This window comes from Haliotis cracherodii, unplaced genomic scaffold (assembly GCF_022045235.1).
Source record: "Haliotis cracherodii isolate W230 unplaced genomic scaffold, xgHalCrac1.p SCAF_9, whole genome shotgun sequence".
Taxonomy (NCBI): Eukaryota; Metazoa; Mollusca; class Gastropoda; order Lepetellida; family Haliotidae; genus Haliotis; species Haliotis cracherodii.
This window is the reverse complement of record NW_027266343.1, coordinates 14,965,539-14,988,058: the sequence shown is the minus strand read 5'-3', so window position 1 is coordinate 14,988,058 and position 22,520 is coordinate 14,965,539. Positions and strand designations below refer to the sequence as shown.

Here is a 22,520-nt window from a genome sequence, read left to right as displayed (position 1 = left end):
GCTGAATAGTCCATCAAACACTTAAGATTTTGGACGGTCACTCATCCTACCCCATGTAAACTCTGAACGTTGGCTTCCTGTAGGTACCTGGATACAGACTGTCATATTATATAAATAATAACACGTACATATTACTCACTACGAAATTTTCAAAACATTTTATCGTCTAAATGTAGTGAATAAGTTATTGAGTGTGATTTTACACTGTTTTTAGTGATAGTAAAAGTAAAGTCATGTTCGGCCTTGGAGACTCAAGAATGTACCACGCTGACACACCACCCCTGATCTTCTCGAAACAAATGACAAAGACACAGTTTGACAGAAACATGGGTAACACCCCTAATCCGTTATTATCTATGAATGAGCTGAGGGGAAATTATGTTTAAAGTTGCGTTCAAGATTATTTCAACTGGGAACTGGGAACTTAATCTGTCTGTAATCCCCAAGGGGAGATCAGCATGGGATACTGGGGAACTATTCTGCACAGGTATTGCCACAGGGAGACAAACATGGGATACCGGGGACCTATTCTGTACAGGTATCGCGACAGGGAGACAAACATGGGATATCGGGGACCTATTCTGTACAGGTATCGCGACGGGGGAGACAAGCATGAGATATCGGGGACCTATCCTGCACAGGAACCGCAACGGGGATACTGGGGACCTATTCTGCACAGTTATCGCGACGGGGAGACGAGCATGAGATATCGAGGACCTATTCTGCACAGGTATCGCGACGTGGAGACGAGCATGAGATATCGGGGACCTATTCTGCACAGGAATCGCGACGGGGAGACAAAAAGAGATATCGGGGACCTAGTCTGCACCGGTATCGCGACGTGGAGACAAAAAGAGATATCGGGGACTTATTCTGCACAGGAATCGCGACGTGGAGACAAGCATGAGATATCGGGGACCTATTCTGCACAGGTATCGCGACAGGGAGACAAGCATGAAATATCGGGGACCTATTCTGCACAGGAATCGCGACGTGGAGACAAGCATGAAATATCGGGGACCTATTCTGCACAGGAATCGCGACGTGGAGACAAGCATGAGATATCGGGGACCTATTCTGCACAGGAATCGCGACGGGGAGACAAGCATGAGATATCGGGGACCTATTCTGCACAGGAATCGCGACGGGGAGACAAGCCTGAGATACTGGCCACCTATATTCCGCACAGGAATCGCCACGGGGAGACAAACATGAGATACTGGTGACCAATTTTGCTCCAGTATCTCCACGAGGCCTCCACGTACCAGGACAAATATACCGTGCGTTCAAAAACATAGATATGCTATTTGTCTATTTTGGACGCTAAAATATAAACTAGCAGAAATATGAGTAGATTTTGCTTACAAAAACCATTCGGAAAACGACGTATTTCAATCCAGCTGCTGCTTACTCATCGTTTTCTAAAAAATTGTCGACTTTGGTAGGCATATCCACAGGGAGACACAAGCATTGACACTGGAGAACGAGTCTGCCCAGGAGACATTCAAGGAAGTCCAGCATCGGGCCTTATTCTACTTAGGAATCTCAAGATGACGACAAGCATGAGACAGTAGGATCTGTTCGGAGTGCACACGGGTCTCACCTGTGATGATAGTATTCAAACGAATGACCGCTGATGGACAGCGAGTGAAGATCCTGGACTGATCCTAGGCCAGCCATGTGCCACGTGACTGTTTCCCCTACACATGCTGTGATGTCGGGGAGGTTGCCGAACACGTAGCCGTTGATGGCGTGGATTGAGGAAGTCCATCTGAAGTCTGCATCTCTGCTGCTGATGTTGCGAGGGAAGTGTCCGAAGTTGTGGTCGACGTACCAGCTCTTGGACTCGTCCACGGTGGTGACGTACAAGGCGTAGTGGCGGGCGAGGTCTGTATTGTTGAGGGCACCTGCACAACCAGGTACTAGTATAACATTATTCTGCGGGGAGGGGCACTAAGAACGGACCTTACGCATTGATCTCACCTTCGATTTTCGTCTGTGTCAGAAATGCCGTTTTGGAATGACGCGATCCTATGATCGTGGGTTCGAATCTCGTTTCCAGATTGTCCACACGTATGTTCACCCTGATATTACTGATGTACTGTTTAAAGCGGCGTTTAACCGTACTCACTCACTAACTATAGTAGTAATATACGGCATTATGCACTGAAGAATAGATTTTTAAAAGAACTTATCTTGTTTCTATTATTCAAAAACTGTAATACACCTTACTATTTTACTGTCCTTTTTTCGACAAATATTTTAAACCTAATACTACATTTATAACGAACACGCTTATAACGAACTGACGCAACTTACTTTTAGGTACCGACTATTTGCTGTATATATGCTTATAACGAACTATGGTTATAACGAACTAAAATTAGTCTACTAGTCATTTTGAGTTCGTTATAACCGTACTTTTCTGTACCTAGTTTCCATCGCTATATGGCTAAAATATTACCCATGCTATGAAAAATTTCACTCACCCACTCACTCGAGAATAAAGGTAGCAAGCATTCAACCATTTGTTTCTGTTAAAACACGTTATGTCACCTAGCTACCAGGATTCGCTATCTGATCATCCTAGATTACTTTATATGATGATTATTAGACTGAATTATGCACAAACTAGTCCAGGTGCGAATCCCAAAATAACTCGTAAAAATCAGTGCATAATATTCACCGTCATCAAATGCCATTGGACAACATATTCTAAAAGTTATTATCACAGTGATCGATTAACAAAGATATACAAGAATTCTTTAAACAATTCAGTGTCACCAGGTGTGGCTACGAACCTTGTCTGCACTCGAGAATAAAGGTAGCAAGCATTCAACCATTTGTTTCTGTTAAAACACGTTATGTCACCTAGCTACCAGGATTCGCTATCTGATCATCCTAGATTACTTTATATGATGATTATTAGACTGAATTATGCACAAACTAGTCCAGGTGCGAATCCCAAAATATCTCGTAAAAATCAGTGCATAATATTCACCGTCATCAAATGCCATTGGACAACATATTCTAAAAGTTATTATCACGGTGATCGATTAACAAAGATATACAAGAATTCTTTAAACAATTCAGTGCCACCAGGTGTGGCTACGAACCTTGTCTGCAGGTCAGCAGAAATCCCACCAATCCCGAGTTGGTGTCTCTGACGGTGTCGACATGCGAGTGATACAGCCATGTCAAACAGTCCGCGTCTCCCTCTGCAGGGCTAGCTTCGTGCGTCACTTTCCACGTGTACGTATAGTTACATCCGGGTTCCACGACATCAGGGGGCGTGTCTGTGTTGTTGTCATGGCTACCGTCCGCATATGCCGCACCTTTAGAACAAATTTAATCTAAAAGTGAGTTAGTTCCAATTTAACATCGCATCGGCATTATTTCAGACATGACGACCTTGACCTTCGCATACAGGAAATGTACCGCAATACAAATATAATTAACGTCATTAATTATAATAATAATCCTCAAAATACGCAGAGTGAACTATTTAGGTACAAATACCCTAGCTACCAAATTTACACTACTGCAAGGTGTTTTTAAAGAAAGTAAATGTCCAGGGTTCACCTTCGTTGATTTTGTTGTAAAGGACGCCATGAGGATGAAGGGAGAACGTCTTGCTGGCGTTGTTGAAGAACGTGATCTTGATGAACTCGTCCTCCTCCCCGTACAGCGTCGGTCCGACAAATCCCAACCACGCCGGCTTGTGTTTCTCTGTGGTGAATGTTTCGTCAGTGTACTCTCGGTATATCGCCTTCTTGAACACGTGGCTATTTCCATGTTGTCCTGTCTTCGCACTGCTGGCTTTCAGTCTGAAATATATCACCATCTTGGATAGAGGAATCTCTGCAGACAAAACGATGCGAAACCCTAAGACATGCATTCGGAAACTGTGCTCTAAATGACTACTCGTGTCAACCCGGAGCAAGCTGTGCAGCGGTTCCTACGGCTCGTGGACCTTTCACTGATCCCAAGAATCAGACCATCAGGCATTTATCACCAAGTGTGTTATATTTAAGAAGAAAATCACCTTTTGACAATATTTAGTATATTTCAGCATATAAAATTGTCACACTGGTTATATTTTGTTTAAAAAATAAACCTAGAAAAATATGAAGGATGGTTCTTTTAAGGATGTACGTGATATGTCATTGCTCATTCTGATTAATTGGTCTAATTTACACTATAACATTGTTCTACTAGATCTTGCTAGATTCCATTCCCAAAATTCTGCTATTTTCGCTTGTTCTTTAAAAATATGTACGTTATGGATTTTTATAGCTTAAAAAGATTAAACCTCGAAATTAGATATTAAAGCATTTCTTAAACATCCTAAGGTAGATAGCAACACCAAAGCATCCTTGACAGTTCCCTGATAGCGTACAGCAACCCCTCCAGGTACCTCACACTGGCCACATTTCAACACAGTTACTCATTTCACAGCTAAAAACAGATATACAGGAGAGTATGCGACCTGTAAAAATGCGGGTTAAAATAGGTCTTCAGCAACCCATGCTTGCCGTGAGAGAGGCGACTAACGGGATCAGGTGGTCAGGCTCGCTGACTTGGTTGATACATTGTCACCGTTGCCCGAATTGCCTCGATCGGTGGTCATGAAGACAATCACTGTATCATCTGGTCCAGACTCTATTTTCACAGACCGCTGTCATAAACCTGGAATATTGGTGAGTGCGGCGTTAAAAAAAGAAACCCAACAAAACAAAGGCGCGTATGCCAGTACCCCGTGCAGTGCAGACTCATCCGGGGATGCCTGTGAGGGGCGTTAAGTAATAACTGAAATTATTTTACTCAATTACGTTATGACAGATATAATAGACAGACATATGTGTTTATCCAATATTTCGGCCTTGCGGCTCGGAGTACAATTCAGAGAACAGAATGAAGTTGGGAGTCACGTGACTGACAGGGCATTTGGTAAATTAACAACTCTTTGAAGTCTTATAGAAAATGTGTTTGATAAAGATGACTACTCACTTAATAGTATGTACATCATTTGATATGAGTAAATTGTTCATTACTTGGCGATTTAAGTAATTTTCTAAATGTGGCAATTTTTCTTTCAATGGACCCTGATTTACAATATGCATAAATAATATTTGAATAGTCTGTGTCTTTGTTCTTCCTAATATTTCTCCGACCAAATCTTGAACGAAATTATCAACGAGTCTTTGTTTAAAGGTAGAAACAAATGATGATTTATTCCCAACATCTTGGGCAAAACCCACAAGAAAATGGCAGTGTTCTGACACCTGCCAATGTATGCTTGCCGTTATTATCCAAAGATACCAGCAACTGGTAACTGGTAAGGACAAGGATAATGTGGCACACGTATAAGTTTAATCCACTATTTAATTACTTTCATCTGATTTGGATAAATATAGTAAGACGCCCAGTCTCCCGTACTATAGCTTTATTTGAATCAAACTTTCCCACAGCAAGAAACGACAACGGAAAGTTTATCCTTATAGAATGAGAAACGCACAATTACTGGCCTACTCCTGGATTTCGAATTCAAACGATGTGTTCTGTCAATGGGAACAGTTTCCGCAATTTCCAAATTCAGTTTCTGAGCTAAAAACGTTCTGACTTTTTCTTCCGTTTCCCCCTTCGCATCATTCAGACCGTAAATAGTGGGTGAGTGAGTATGGTTTTACGCCGATTTTAGCAATATTCCAGCAATATCACGGCGGGGGACACCACGAATGGGTTTCACACATTGTACCCATGTCGGGAATCGAACCCGGGTCTTCGGCGTGATGAGCGAACGCTTTAATCACTAGGCTACCCGACCGCCCCCAGACCGTCAATAATGACGTTATTACGCCAAGACTGTCGTCAGTCTCAGACACAAGGAACTGCACTCTATCACGCAATACCAGGGGCGCAAGTACGTGTAGGCTAATTTTAAGTGTAAGCAAAGCCAATTTCATGATGGCGTGAAGCGCCCGAACTCTCTGAGGTTTGTCTTGGTCCGCCTCATTGCGCTGAACGAGCGTTCTGCAGTGGCAGAACTCACTGGCTTGTGACCAGGGTTTTCACGGCTATGATAAAACCACCTACCATTAAAATCCTAAAGTGAGTAAAGATTCCGATTTTCAAGTCAGTGAGTGAGTGAGTATAGTTTTACGCCGCTTTTAGCAATATTCCAGCAATATCACGGCGGGGGACACCAGAAATGGGTTTCACACATTGTACTCATTTAAAGTCAGACAATAAATATCATGTTCGACCATGTTTGAATTTATAATTTAATGCATTGATGGTAAATTGAGGTTTACTTACTACTATTTTTTTTTAACTGTGTTGTTTTAGGTGTAAAATCATATTTTTTTAGGTGTAAGTGCCTTTCCCAGCTAACACGAAAATGTTATAAAAACATCCCTAAAACATTTCACGAAATGTTCCGGAAATGTTTTAGAAAATATTCTATTCACGTGATATATAATTTCTTTCGTTTAAGGGACGAATTAGAACGAAATTATTTTCTCCTAACGTCGGAAAGCACAACAAAGGGAGGTAACCTGGTTTCGTAATGGGTATATAAGAAAAGGCGGGAAGTTGAAACTTCATTCTCAGGTGCGGTGCAGTCGGGCTGGCTATATTAAACATGGACGCTGACAAGCCCATATCGGAGAAGTTAGACGAGATTCTTCGCCATTTGGAAAGATCAAAAGCCGAAATAGCGCAATCAGTTGCAGATCGTTTACTTGGTTTTCGTGAAGAATTTGAGAAAACGACCAAAGAGATATCCAAGTTGAAAGCGGAATTTGTGTGGAAACGAGAAGGTTGTAGGATACAACACTCATTCAATACTGAAACTTTGGACAATTTAAATCAGTTAAAGTTTGCCTTAGAATTTAAGAAATACGACTACGCGGCGGAGCTTGTTGAGACGGAAAAAACTCGGATCGAGCAGAGAAACAAACTTATTAAGATTGCCGATACGTCGGAGGGTGGATGGGAGACTGAAATGTTGCACGAGATGTGGCGTCCGACTCCGAAGACGACAAGAAAATTATAAGAGCAGAAAATAAAGTTGTCAAGAAAATTAAGTCCAAAATGGGGCGTTCTGCACGCAGTCCGTACTATAGACCACGTGGTGGTCGTGCTCCTAGTGCTACTGTCTCTTCTGCAGAGCCAGCGGCAGTCAACAGCTTCTCCATGTTCAATCAGCCCTTTCGGAGGAACTCATCAAGTGGAGCGTGCTTCTCATGTGGGCGATTTGGCCATTTCAGACGTCAGTGTTCGATGTCCGGAGAACAACAACCCGCTCAGACTACAGGACGAGGAGGAGGATCTGCCCATTAATAAAGAAACTGACTCACAAGTTAAGTATGACGTAGGTCATAGTGATAATCATGTGTTACTGACTGATGATTATTTTGAATATGAACAGGGCCATGCAGAAATCATTGTGAAGAATAGGCTAAAACAAAACAAAACTACGTTACTGATATCATAGAAAATCGATACAAAATTCCGTTTTATTCAACACCACCCATTACGGTTTTAGGCAACAAGTCTGCTAGATTGCACGAAAAGTTTGTATCAGAGGCTGTGTCTCAATTACTCAAAAAAGGTTTAGTGGTGCAGTGTGATATAAAGCCTACATTTGTTAATCCTTTGTCTTAATATTTGGGTTTCTCATGGGGGACTGGTAAAAAAATTACATATTACAAGTTTCTTGTTTTGCCATTCGGGCTTACATCGGTGCCTTATGTTTTCACCAAGGTGACCCGTCAGTTGGTAAAGTATTGGCGTTACAAAGGCTATAGAATTGTTACTTTTCTTGATGTTGGTATTTTGTCCAGTGACTCTATGGCTAATACTACGATTATTGGAAATGCTGTCAAGCAAGATCTCATAAAGTCCGGTTTTGTACCAAAAAGTGAAAAATCTTTGTGGGCTCCATGTCAGGTTATGGAATGGCTAGGCTTAATAATTGACACGAAGTGTATGAAACTATCAATCCCTCGTCGGAAGGTTGATAAGTTACATCAGAGTATCATTCCGTTTTTGAAAGGTAGCGGGATTGTCCCGGTTAGAAAAGTGGCTTCAGTCGTGGGGCAGGTGATAAGCATGAGTTTGGTTGTAGGATCTGTCGCTCAGCTCATGACTAGGGCTTTGTCTATGCAGACGGTGAGTATAACATCATGGAATGAGTTTGTTGTTTTGACACAGTACAGCAAACATCAACTCGAGTTTTGGTTACATGAGATAAATAAATATACAGAGAGAACATGGTGTGATCAGTCCATAGTAACGAGAGTGGTATACAGTGACGCCAGTAGTGTCGGCTACGGAGGGTATTGCGTACAGTTTGGTGAGGAGCAGTCTCATGGGCAGTGGTCGGTGGAAGAAGCTGCGTTGAGTTCTACACACAGGGAATTAAAGGCAGTGTATATGGTTCTGCAGAGTTTTCTCCCTTTGCTGAAGTCACACAGAATCAAATGGTTTTTCTGATAATAAAAATGTTGAATCGATTGTAGCTAAAGGATCTATGAAATCTGGGCTGCAAAGCATTGCTATGGACATTTTTAATCTTTGTCTCCAAGGTCAGATTCAGTTGGAAATGCAGTGGATACCCCGGTCAGAAAATGACAGATCAGATTATCGTAGCAAGCTTGTGGACACGGACGATTGGGGAATCAGTGATTTTGTATATCAGCACATACAGAGTATGTGGGGTCCACATGATATAGATGTATTTGCCTCGTATTATAACAACAAGGTTGCTAGGTTTTATTCCAGATATTGGAATCCTGGCTCATGTGGAGTGGATGCATTTACCATGAGTTGGTCTGAAGGCAACAATTGGATAGTGCCACCTGTTTATTTGGTATCTAGGTAATTACGGCATTTGAGAATGTGTCAAGGCAGGGCCACGTTGATAGTTCCTGTTTGGTATTCAGCTACTTTTTGGCCATTGTTATGTCCTAGGGGAGAGTTTGTTTCACAGGTGAAGGAAGTGGATTATCTGCCTACTTACAAAGATGCATATGTCCCAAGCAAAGAAAGCAATGGTCTGTTTGGTGTTTATGATTTAAATTTTAACATGATGGTGATTCGGGTTCAGTTTTGAATTTCCTGTTACAGGTGTTTTTGATCATGTGTTTGGTGACGAGATAGCAGAGCTACCGCCGAGTGTGAAGGAATTAGCCAAAGCAATACCGGGACTGCTTAATCACGCCAGAGCGACTTCCACGTGCAGAAAGTACATGTATGGTTTCCGTGCTTGGAGAAAGTGGGCTGTTTCTAACGGTATGCCTGTAGGGTTACCGTTATCTCCCTTACATTGTGCACTTTATTTGCTGTCAGTTATACAGCGGTCGGGTTCTTTTTCGCCCGTGCAGTCAGCGTTTTATAGTTTTCGACACTTTCATGTTATTGTTGGTTTGCCCACTCCCACGGACAACACGTTGGTGATAAATTTGTTGGAGGCTGCCAAACGGAAGTTAGTTAAACCCGTTAAAAAGAAAGAAGTACTTGAAAGGATGTTTGATTGCAAAATGCAAAACCAAAATGTACATAATTTGAGAACTGTGTGTATGTGTTTGCTTGCATTCGCAGGTTTTATGAGGTCTGCTGAGTTGCTTAATATTAAGCATGGTGATTTGTTGTTTTTTTCTCATATGACTGTATTTATAGAAAGGTCCAAGACCGATGTATACAGAGATGGATCTTGGTTGATTATTGGTAGAACAGGGACAAAGATGTGTCCTGTGAAGTGTATGGAATGTTTCTTGGAAAAATCTGGATTAAAGGAAGAAACTAATTCTGAAACTTATCTTTTCAGAAATCTGTCCAAGACCAGTGATGGCTATATATTTAGAGCCGAAAACAAACCGATGTCTTATACTCGGTTGAGGGAATTATTTATTGAAGCCTTTAAGCCTTATGTACCTGACATAAAATGCTACGGTTTGCATAGTTTAAGGTCAGGTGGAGCAACAGTGGCAGCCAATAGAGGCATCCCTGATAGAATGTTTAAACGACATGGTCGCTGGAGGAGCGAGAGTGCCAAAGATGGCTATGTTAAGGACAGCATCGAAAATAGATTAAAAGTGTCTCTTTCTTTGGGGCTTTGAATTGCCCGTTCTTTGTTTCCTCAGTCAGTGCACCGCACAGTATCCCAATATGTGGTAGTTGTGTATTTTGTTGTGTTGAAGGGGAGAAGGAGGAGAAATATAATTTCTTTCGTTTGAGGGACGAATTAGAACGAAATTATTTTCTCCTAACGTCGGAAAGCACAACAAAGGGAGGTAACCTGGTTTCGTAATGGGTGTATAAGTAAAGGCGGGAAGTTGAAACTTCATTCTCAGGTGCGGTGCAGTCGGGCTGGCTATATTAAACATGTTATCTATGATGCCGATTGGAGTGCACGTCGGTTGAATCTATATTTTTTATTAATTATGTGTGCAGTACCTGCGGCTGTCCACATGATGGTTATGCGAACACTCGAACACTCCAGTTGTGAGAGTATGGATTTGGGATATACTCTGATGAGTATGCGCTGACGAGCCATTAGAATACGTAATAAGGCGTCGATGCCTGTGTGAAGCATCGAATCTATATTCATGTAAATTACGGTTGGTTGATGGTCATGATGCTGGTGATGTTTTTGATGGGGACGATGTTCATGATAATGTGAATACTTGTTGAAGAATAAACTGCGGTCAGTCAGTGTATTTTGTTGTGTTGAGGGGGAGAAGGAGGAGAATTTGTATTTTGATTTTGTATGCTCAAATGGTAGTTTCGCCCCTGAATACATCGTTGTCAGATTGAATCATTCGTAACTGTTCATTGAAGGCACTCGCAAAACGATAGGACTTGTGTTTGTTTGTTGTTTAACGCCGCACTCAGCAATATTCCAGCAATATATGACGGTGGTCTGTAAATAATAGAGTTAGTACCAGACAAGCCAATGATTGACAGCATGAGCATCGCTCCGCGCAATTGGGATACGATGACATGAATCAACCAAATCAGGAGCCTGACCACCCGATCCCGTAAGTCGCCTCTTACTACAAGCATAGTCGCCTTTTACGGCAAGCATAGTCGCCTCTGTCGACAAGCATAGTCGCCTCTTTCGACAAGCATAGTTGCCTTTTACGGCAAGCAGATAGAACATGTGGTTAAGGGTAGTCAGTTCCGCTTGAGTGGCTTTTAAATTTATAACTATGGCTTGGGGTTCTGGGACCAGGATGTGTTTCAACATCGCTAACAACCAACAACGTCAGAAACAGCACTGTTAATATCAGTGATAGACGTGTCCCCCCCATAAGAGTGTTTGATTGATTACGGCATATGGCTAAAATGATATATAATGGCTCACTTTTTTAACGAGCTGCAACGATTGCTGCCTGGGTTGAATAGTCACGTGACAATATGTTACGTGATATGCATATAATTTGAAATAGGCCGTTGTTCCTGCACTTATCTCTGAAAAGTTGGAGGTGACGCGTAAAGTGTTACCCATCACACAACAGCATAAAGCAACGTACACGTGGTATCATCGCACGACATATAGAAAAAAAATATAGAATATTTAAATAATAATGAACACCGCAAAGCCCTTTCCTTGTGACAAATACCACGCGACATTTACTAATGCAGCAAGCTCCTTCCCAGCGCGTGACCCCGTCGTTACACTCTCGGTAATATCGCTGGCACCAGTGTGGGCGCGGCCATTACAAGAATCTTGAAATTTACCCTCTAACCCAAAATGTAGTCTGCATTTCATTTCATTTCATTTCAGTCCAATTGTTACCAGCTGCAGAAATACCCAGAGATGAATCAGCGGTTCTGGTTTACAATCTAATTCATCAGCTACATGTATGTCGTTGACATATTCGATAAGTAATAAAGGTCTAATCACTGACCCCTGGCGCACGCCAGCGGTAGATGTTCTGGGCTCGGGAGCTCCATTAACAAAGACGCTTTGACTACGATCGCTTATATAACTGGCTTATATAACCATCCCAACAACTGTGACTTTATATAATACTTGTTCAACAACATGGACCTCCGCCGAACAAGATAATTGGCTTCCGAAACATCACAAAAGACCATATAATTACTTTCTTTCTTATTCTCTGCTGGTATATTTCAATTAACTGTTTTACAGTCGAATGTCCCACATGAAAACCAGAATGATACTTATATAAAAGTTATTTGCATGAAAATAATTAAACGAGTTCTTGTAAACACCTTTTCAAATACTTTACCAATCCAGCTGATGAGTGACAGGATAATAATTTATGGTTTTTGTGGTCTAGTGGTAGAGCGTCCGCCCAGAGGGCGGAAGGTCCAGGGTTCGTTCCCCCGGCCGCGTCATACCAAAAGACGTTAAAAGATGGTACTTATCCTGTTTGGCGCTCGGCATTAAGGGGCTAAATCAAGGACTGGTCGGCTCGGAGTCAGTATAGTGTGTCTGAGTGGGGTATTCATGGTAAACTGCGGCATGGTATCTCAGTGGGCTAGCACTATAAATCGGCATCAGTCCGGACTAGTACAAGCAGCCACACAAACACACACGTACATGCACGTCGCTATATAAGTGCAATAATTTTGGACGTGACGTTAAACCCAATTTCACCTCACCTCATTGAATAATAAACATAATACTTTACTTATTGAATCTATTACGTGTTTTTTAAAAGTTTATGACTAATTTTGTCGGGACCAGATGATTTCTTCAGACGTAAACATTTTATAACATCTGATTTTCACTTTTATTTACAGTAAGAGTTTCGACGATTATTTCGATTATTAAAATTTGGGAAACATGCATTTTCGTCATTCAGTGTTGATATAGACTGAAAGTATCCGTTTAACCTACCTGCTTTCTCATTATGGTTGAAGTAAGATGGGCCATTATCATTCTCATTAGATGTATGCGGAGGAATCCAAGTAGTCGAATATGATTGCTTTACTGAATAGCACAATAGCTTCAAGTAAGGATTTTTATTTTCAACATGTAAATCTAATAAATTATCATCAAGATTGGCCTATAAAATTTCTTCAACATAATACTTCATATTATTAACCTTATTTCATTGTATCATAAACGCTGTAATACTGAAAACGGTTTTGGTTCTGTTTGCCTTTTACGTAATCTGTATCTTTTCCTACATTCTTTCCTTAAATTTGAATCAAACCATCATCATTTTTTATTATTTATTTTTTATGTTTATCATTATGTCTAATATAATTTTTAGATGGGATACAGAGTTTTAAATGTTCAATAAGTTATTCATAAAAAGCTTGATTGACGTCTTGACAATTATTGAATAGTTCTACCCATTTTGTTTCATTAATACGTGCATTCGAAGGTAGTCGCCTTCATTATAACACAAAATGTCTCTAGTATATGTAATTTTGTAATGATAGACGAAGTTATAATCACATAAGTACCCTAATTATTCCACAATGTATATTAGTATTTACATCTTTGCTGAGTATTATAGGGTCAAGATGTACTGGAATATTGTGTAATGACCCTTGTTGGTTCACTTATGATATTTCTTTAATTCATACAAAATAATACATCCTTAAGATGATTACTTGTATAGCACTGGATAACAGGTTTGCATTTAAATCTCAAACAATAGTAAATTTGCTTGAAATATCTAGGGCACTTTGAATACTAGTATCAAGTTTATTCCATAATTCCACATTGTTATACTCTTGTCTGTACCCTACGCATAACGTACGGAGTTTCACACTAGGAAGATCTTAGCCCTAATTGTTTCGCCATAGATATTCTCGAGATCACGCATTCGACTGAACGCTTAACTTGGCTTAATATACATGCACATTAACCTACGTTTATAACGAACATGCCTATAACGAACTGATCGATATTACGAACTTAATTTTAGTCCCGACCATATGTTGTATATATGCTTATAGCGAACTACGGTTATAACGAACTAAACTGAGGGGTCCCTTTGAGTTTGTTATAACCGTAGTTTACTGTATAACATTACACCCCGAAAGAATTGCTGTCTTTACGTATTAGATCATGAATGCTTGCCCTCTTTAAAGAAGCGTCATCAAACGATTTATCAAGATGGGTATCAGTGATACAAACAAACTGATTTTCTAATACGTAGTATAATGTGTGTCTATTCAGGAATTGTTGGTGTACTAACAGTAGCGTAAAAACTCACACACACACCCGCACACGCACACGCACACGCTCACTCATTCACTCACTCACTCACTCACTCCTGTAGACATACCCCTCGGTGTTGACAACGTCGGCCCCTAGCGGCATATAATCCCAGTACTCTTCCGCAGCAGCGATAAAGAACTGTCTGTCTCCAACTACCCCGGATGTGGTGACACACAGACAGACAAACATGGCCGCCAGCAGGTTCTCCATCCTGGTATTGTCACTGCGTCAAGCCTACGACCAGCCTGCAACTGTAGTATGGCAAACCATGTACGCTAGAAACACATGCGTCATACATACAAAAAATATTGCAAGAAAATATGATAGAGGTGGCCTTTTGGTTAAAGCGTTCGCCCGTCACGCCGAAGGCCAGGGTTCGATTCCCCACATGGATAAAAATTTGTGAAGCCCATTTCTGGGCTGTTGCTGATAATTGCTGGAATGTTGCTGAAAGCGACGGAATATCATACTCACTCACTCACTCACTCACTCACAGCAGAGAACAATCAGTCACGATGGTCTGCTGAGACCGATTCAACTCTGGATAAATGAGTGAGTGAGTATGGGTTTTTCGCCGCTTTTAGCAATATTCCAGCAATATCCCAGCGGGGGACACCAGAAATGGGCTTCACACATTGTACCCATGTCGGGAATCGAACCCGGGTCTTGAAGCGTGACGAGCGAACGCTTTAACCACTAGGCTACCCGACCGCCCCAAACTCTGGATAAAAGACAAATGTGCAGATATAAGATCATGTGGTTTGCTTTCAGGGTCATTGACGACACATACCCTGTACGCGGTACTGATTCGAATCCCCACATGGGTAGAATGTGTGACGCCAAATCCGTTCTACCCCGGGTGGGGCTGAGTGAGAAAGATGGGTATGAGAATTTGTACCAACCAGTACAACATTCAAATTCTTAATTCTGAGGGTGCACGGGTGGCCCAGTCGTCTAAGGCGCCGCGATATGCTGCGCAGGATTGCGTCCCTTGGGCAACCTATGATTGTGGGTTCGAATCCGGTTCGCCCCAATTATGTTTCTAGGTTTGTCAGCACCACACCAGTGCTCGTGGGTTTCACCCAAGTGGTAAACGTCCTGATACCCACATCAAGTTGACACGCCGTGATATAACTGGAATACTGTTAAAAAAAGGCGTTAACCCCAACTCACTCACTCACTTTAAATTCTTAATTCTGAATACTTACGATTTGTGAATGCAAAACGGATCTATTTCTCACGAAACACCTGCTTCACGTCCCTGGTATGTCAATTTTAAGTACTACCGCGCGATTATGACCCATGTGTTGACCCCAATACCGTATCTGCTTGTATAACGCTCTGTATTGTATAATGTTTTTATCTCACGAACGCAAAGGTGTTCACCCAGTCGGCATGTTTTATAACTGGAGTATGTGAGATGTTTAAGACGGGACGATGTACCCTTCTTGATATTTTGCCTATATCCAGGTCTTGATGTCACAACTAAAGCATTGCTTCAAATGGACTACTAAAGCATTGTTTCAATGGACTACTAAAGCATTGTTTCAATGGTCTACTAAAGCATTGCTTCAATGGGCAACTGAAGCCTTGTTTCAATGGACAACTGAAACATTGCTTCAATGGCGTAATCATTAACGATTAACAGTCGAGTTGACTAACGAAGTAGTGTGAATGAATCAAAGCTTTTGGGCTGCTAAGTTGCACTTAAAAAGGTTTATGTTTAAAGAGAGACTATGCTGTAAATTCAATTGCCCGCGGTTAATATATGCAATGAAGTCACCATCAATACCCTATGTGAAACAGACATTATCTCTACGTAATAATGGTAATCATTTACTATAATCATAAAGTTTAAATTAACATATTTGCATAGTATGTTTTGAACACATGAATCCAATTTGTTTGGACACCCAAGATGCCTGTCAAGTCTCCCATAAATTTTAAAATACACAGTGAACATGTTTATCAATGAAGTCAACGGTCTCACTGCCATTAATATTACTTTAAAATGTCATGTATTGTGAATGACACACACAGTTATATAAACCAGGCGTTTTCCCTATAGTGGAGGGTCCCGGCTGTATCGCTGACCTGGCTGGTTTGTCATACAACACAGCTCCTTATGATCCAAGCTAATAATAACTTGTTTCCTGTTTGCATATTTATACTTTTATTTACTTACTGACAGAAACAGCGCATAACACAAATACCCAGGGTTTATGAGGTGGTGAGCGAACACCGTACACACCGTCCTTGGTAAACACTGCCCATTCCGTCCAAGATAAAGTGATAGTTAGTTGAATACATATTCAAAATATGTATGAAGACACATATGTAATTGTTTACTAAACGTAATTGGTATCTTTATGGTAATGAAAGCTTTTGAACCATACTTTACCAAAACTTTATAGCCGCGATTAACTACATGCTTTCGGATTAAAGGTATCGGATTAAAGACGGGAAACCAGGTGAAATTATTTTGATCCATTGTGGATGAATGCTGACGGCCATACAAAATAATATTTATTCCTTGGTGACACACACACACACACACACACACACACACACACACACACACACACACACACACACACACACACACACACACACACACACACACATGCATGTACACACGCGCGCACGCACGCATACACATTTCTTTTCCCCTCGGGTTCCCAAGATTTGGATGGATTGTATAACATAGGGATTAAGGGATTAGGAGCTGTGGGAGTATCCCGCTCTTAAATTAGGGTTGATTGGATGGAACAGACCCAAATGAAAAAGGTAGCGCATTGAATATTTCTTCATGTTTATCTATTTAGCATGTGCATTTTAATATCAATATATTTTTATGAAATGATAATAAAATTTCAATAAATGTGTATGAACATCAACATATTTTCTTAAACATTAAATTTACAAAATTGTGATTGAATATTAATTAATATATATCATAATTTATCACACGTACAATAAAGGATATGTACAATTTTGGAGTGGAACTTACAAAATACACATACAGATAAAGTTGCACTCTGCTGTCTTGCATACGGGACCGGTCATTCATAATAGGGTGGGCCGATGAAATTCAGAGGGCTAGGGGATTGGGGTCATGTAAAGATGATAAAGCGAAAGAGGAGAGGGTGGGTTCGCCAAATTTATCACACCCAGGGAGGGGGGTGGGGGAGCATGCAATATTGACACAGTTCCAATTTATAGAACATTTATACATTTGAGCATTATTGGGTACTGGTCATTTATGAAAAAAATGTCACATGTATGGGGTGGATGGGGGAAGCATGAGACATGTTACATATAATGGGAGGTGCGCCCACCCCACCCTCAGTACTTAGATAACTACTTTAACTATCGAGCGTTCTGTATGAATGTATAAAGGCAACACACAACCTCGTAGAAGATACACCATTGATACTCACTTAGAGGTAATGCATTTAAGGGGCTGTGCCTATATCCCCGTCACATGTTATTATTGACTGCAGACGGTGCACATTGTCCATTATGTATGTTTTAATCCGTCAATCAAAAGTATTGACATCGAATTTAATCAAAACATACCTTCGTCTTGCCCGTCCCGTCCTCGCAACTGTCGACATGTGCTGATGAGAACGTCACCAAAGACCACACATCTCGCCACCCGATTCACTCATCCGAGACATCACGAGACTGTAACAGATCATGTGACACACAATGAGAAAATCCGGGGATTCTTCCGCTATGAACATTTGATGCACTTCTCAACAAATCTACCTGATTATAACTGGCACTGATCAGGGAGGCTGCTTTGTGTGGCCCCGAGTTGAACTCAATGAAATCGTAAAGTGTTAAAAAAATAGTCCCACAGTCGAAACTAATGACACAAGTTGAATGAACCTTGTGGACATCGGCATACTGACATAATGGCGAAGGTTGAGTGAGTGAGTTGGGTTTAACGCCGCTTTTAACAGTATTCCAGTTATATCGCGGCGTGTCAGCTTAATGTGGGAAGAAAGCCCGAAGTGATGCAGGTCTCAGGCGTTTACCACTTCGGTGAAACCCACGAGCACGGGTATGGTGCTGACAAACCTAGAAACATAATCTGGGCGAACCGGGACTCGAACCCACAATCATAGGTTTCTGGCTTGCCCAAGGGACGCAACTCTCCATAGCGAATCGAGGCGCCTTAGACGACTAGGCCACCGTGCTCCCGAGGAGGGAAGGGCATTGAACTGCAGATGTATACTCAACGACAAAATGTGAGGTGAGGTGAAATTGGGTTTAACGTCGCGTCGAAGAGTATTGTACTTACAATACTGCCTAAAAGCTCATTCCCCAAACACGCATATGACACTGGTGTGCAACGGGTGTGCAGCGCGTGTGCAACCCGTTGAGCACGCGTGAGTCACTCGTTGCACAAGCGTGTGCCATGCGTGTAACACGGGACCGGGTTTCAGTTGAAGTTGGAAAATATATTAAAAGAATAGTTAGATAAATCAAAACAGTGAGATGTGAATCTTGAGTTAACGAGCCGCCATTGACCTGTGTTCACCAGACCATGAACACAAGGTCGGCCCGTCTTAAAGGGGCACTGATGTAACGCAAATCCCCGGACTGGTTGTTGCCTTTGTTATTTTTTTTTCCCCGTGAGTACCCGGATGATACGCAACGCAACTGAGCGTGACCAGAGACTGGGCTACCGTCTGCAAGGACAGCTAAATAAACTTTGAGGCTGGAGGCAATATTTGTTTAACGCATTTATGCATAAACACTGATTGGTTAACTGTGATCTATAAAGATTTTGACAAAGGGCGCATGTTTATTAATTTCTTCAGCCTAAACAAACAGTCAAAAGAAACGGCGGAGCTCATCGGATGTCGTCATTTGGAAATACCCCAGATGGTTATAGTTTAATACTTAAAAAAAAGTATCTATGTAGTAAAAGCATTTTCGGATTTCGGATTGCGTCGATAATAAGATTACTACTCCCTTGTTGTCATCCACGTTTTCTGGTATAACCCTACACTTGTGTTTTTGTCGTCATTCACTTGATGCTCAGTTAATTAATTTATTACAGGTACAATTAGTGGTAGCACCACTTAGATTACCTGACAAAGGTTCCCATTTGGCATTTATTGTGTCTGGGGTAATTATTCAATCTAAATCCAGGTTTGAAGTGAGGTGAAATGTGTGTTATGTAATATGCACGTGGCAGACCAGCAAGAGGTGAATGATCAGTTGATTTACTTTTTTTGTAAATCAACGGATCGTTCCTAGTCATCAAAGGATTAACAGAAAATACGTTGATTGATTAATCACTGTTATCTTGCACAGTGGATATGTCAAAAGTGAGTGTCAACATGTCTAGGTTTACTAAAACAAAGGGAATACACTCATGTCATGGCGTGAAGTGTCGATGTAAAAACAACATACTTTGTTCAAAGGGTTAACTGATAATACGTTGATTGATTGATCATTGTTATCTATCACTCAATGGATTTTTTAGGAACCGTGAACGTTGTGAAAATAGTTGTCACGTGGGCTTTCTCAGCCGACCGTTGAGACTTGACACCTATGTGAAACACCTGAAACAATCCAAGTGATCAGTTGAGAAATGAACACGGGTTATAATATCCCGAAACAGTATATATCTTTCAAAATATTTGACTGTTACAGAGACACGTGACATCAAATAAGTTTCTTTGTACACCTGCAGACGATTTAGTTCCTTTGTGTGGATATTCACGGATACATTTCTCGAACAAGGAAGCTGCCTAAAATGTATACACATAAATTTGGTAGGTTGCAATTATGGTATTTGCATTTTGTTTTCTTTCATTTGAACCGATTCGTTCTTGTTTCTCTACGTCTTGGTTGGGAAATTCTTCAATGCGCGATAGACGTTGTTTTCACAGGTCTTTTCCTTTATAAACGTGTATATATTGCCGTCAATTTGTAAAATGTGATTTTCTCAGGCAATTTATAAAATGTGTAAATATTTCAGTCATTTTGACTAAAAAATCTGTCCAGATTGTTTAAGATGATCAAAAGGGCCTACAAACATCACAACAGATTATTATGTAGGATTAGAAGCCAAACAACATAGAAATGTACTTTTCAACGTAACATTTTCAGTCTCTTGGTGATGACATTAAACATCAAAATGTTTGGAATTCGTTATCATAATAATACAGATGGAAATGTGTTTCAGTCACTTTGTAAAATAACTGAATATTTAGGCGTTTAATATATTTGAAAATGTTACACGTTTTGACAGTAAAAAAATATACACACTATAAAAAAAGCAATGCTCATGTGAAATATTTACTTTGTGTTGCAAGTCAAAATAGTGTAAACGAAAATCGCAAAATTACCAAGCAAGTGACTTATCAAAACTTTGTCACCATTACCGATGCTACCCACAAAGATGCCTACATTTCCTTATTATCTCGAAAACTGTATTTCATTTTGTTGATCAATGTGACCATACGCTCTTATTACTACCGGTATCCATAAAAGTGACTAATGCGCTTACGAATGGCGCAACAGAGGTCGCGAGCTAGTCTAGATTTCTGCTCTACATCCGGGTACTCACTGGGAAAAAACAATAACAAAGGCAACAACCAGTCCCGGGGAATTGCGTTAGATCAGTGCCCCTTTAAGAGAATGTTTAGTGTTGGACTTAAAATTTATCACTAATTCTAAGAGGATGTTGGAAATAAATATGAACAGCCATGTTGTCTCACTGTTGATAGAATTTTAGATCTTCACAATGACCGGGTGTGACCATATAGACAGAATCTCGTTAAGGTTTGTGATTTTTACATTTGCCCAATGACCATGGTGAGGATTGTTGGGGATACCAAAGGTGACAGTTTACTATTAGAGGAAATTGGTTGTGAGTACTTATACCATTTGGATAGGATATCTTTAGGATTTTAATCGTTTCTTTCTCTGTGGGTAATCCTTTCACGTTGATGGAAGGAAGTCACTCAACCAGGTCATGACAATGGTTATGCGCAAGGCTCGGTATCAAGAACAGATCACTAGAGGTGTTGATGGAGGCTGGACATGCAGCATACAGCATTTCCAGTGTAGGCTGGCACCTCGTCTTTGTTTCACTCGGTATGTAAAACCTTGACCATTCACAGGTGCATTTGTCTATTTACAATGAAGTTGTTTGACGTTCCCAGTATTTATATACTATCTCACTGATTACTTGTTAACTGGCCACTGCAAGTGCCTTAAATATTTAAGTAGGTAAGACCACGTCTTTCTAAGTATATTTATTTCTTCCACGTTTTTAATAGTAGTATATGTGTTATTTTATTTGTTTGGCTAAATTTGTCAGTCATCACCAACAACTGAAGGGATGATGTAAATCCGACTGGGGTCCATGCAGGTAGCAAAAGTACTGTAAGTCCCCATGGTCCCCAGCGCGGTGATCAACCTTCAGTTGGTGGCGATCTATAGCCTGTTTTTATAATGTGTTGTTAAATGATTAGTTAGTTATCTAGTTTTACTTGTTCTCAAACTAGTTTTACGCAAGTCTGTTATGTTCTAGTTATCATACTGCTCTTTGTCAGCAGAATTTTATACAGTTTAATACATATTGTTCATATCAAATTTTGTTTCCTCACGATATGGCTGAAATATTGCCGATGTGACGTTAAACTTTAACTCACTCACTCACTAATTATTTAAGTTTCAGTGAACTGAGTTTCTTCACATGTTAGCTTTCAAAGGTTGTGATGGATACTTATAAAATCCTCAGTTGAGTTTACTCACTTACTACTGTGAGCGATTTTTGCATGACTTCTGTGCTTTTATAAACACAATAACTGCTAAAAGCGGTGTAAAACCATGCTCACTCACAGTAACTGTTCATCCTCTGCATTGTGCTGGCAAATTGGGAATAAACCTGTGACGATCAAACTTAGTTAGAATCCTTGTTTATCTGTGACATCTTCCAACTGGTGACATTTTAGTAAACTTGAAAAGTGATGACGAATTTTAATATTAATATTATTATAGTTTTTCAAATTGTAAATAAAACTTTGATAAAATTGTGCTACACTCATTGGAAACATGTATTGTCTGTGGGTATATGTCATGTCACATCAGCATTTTTTTCAGTTATATTGCGGGGAAATAATTGCCAGCTTTTGGGAATACAGGTAACATGGCTGCTTTTATATTTCTTATACAGGTGCTTGACTGCCTCAGTAGTGCATGATCAGTTAGAATTTTTATTGTGTAAACAGTCAAGATTTCAACAATAGATGAATAAATTAAATAAATCTGGACC

General features: G+C 40.5%; 2 protein-coding genes and 1 pseudogene across 2 annotated transcripts in view; 2 read left to right on the top strand and 1 right to left on the bottom strand.

Moving 5' to 3' along the window:
- Window positions 1–17,885, bottom strand: part of LOC139452949 (hephaestin-like protein) — a 29,229-nt gene extending 11,344 nt beyond the window's left edge. Inside the window, exons 1-5 of the mRNA XM_071234569.1 lie at window positions 17,795–17,885; window positions 14,283–14,466; window positions 3,583–3,827; window positions 3,117–3,335; window positions 1,604–1,907 (exon numbers count right to left, since the gene is read on the bottom strand). Of these exons, the coding sequence (XP_071090670.1) occupies window positions 1,604–1,907; window positions 3,117–3,335; window positions 3,583–3,827; window positions 14,283–14,425 (911 nt within the window). The 5' untranslated portion in view covers window positions 14,426–14,466; window positions 17,795–17,885. The remainder of the gene's footprint in view (window positions 1–1,603; window positions 1,908–3,116; window positions 3,336–3,582; window positions 3,828–14,282; window positions 14,467–17,794) is intronic.
- LOC139452899 (uncharacterized) lies at window positions 5,846–9,118 on the top strand (annotated as a pseudogene).
- On the top strand, window positions 9,546–10,124 carry LOC139452895 (uncharacterized). Its single transcript, XM_071234529.1, has one exon. The coding sequence runs from the start codon at window positions 9,546–9,548 to the stop codon at window positions 10,122–10,124; it is 579 nt and encodes a 192-aa protein (XP_071090630.1).
- Window positions 17,886–22,520: the final 4,635 nt, after the last annotated feature.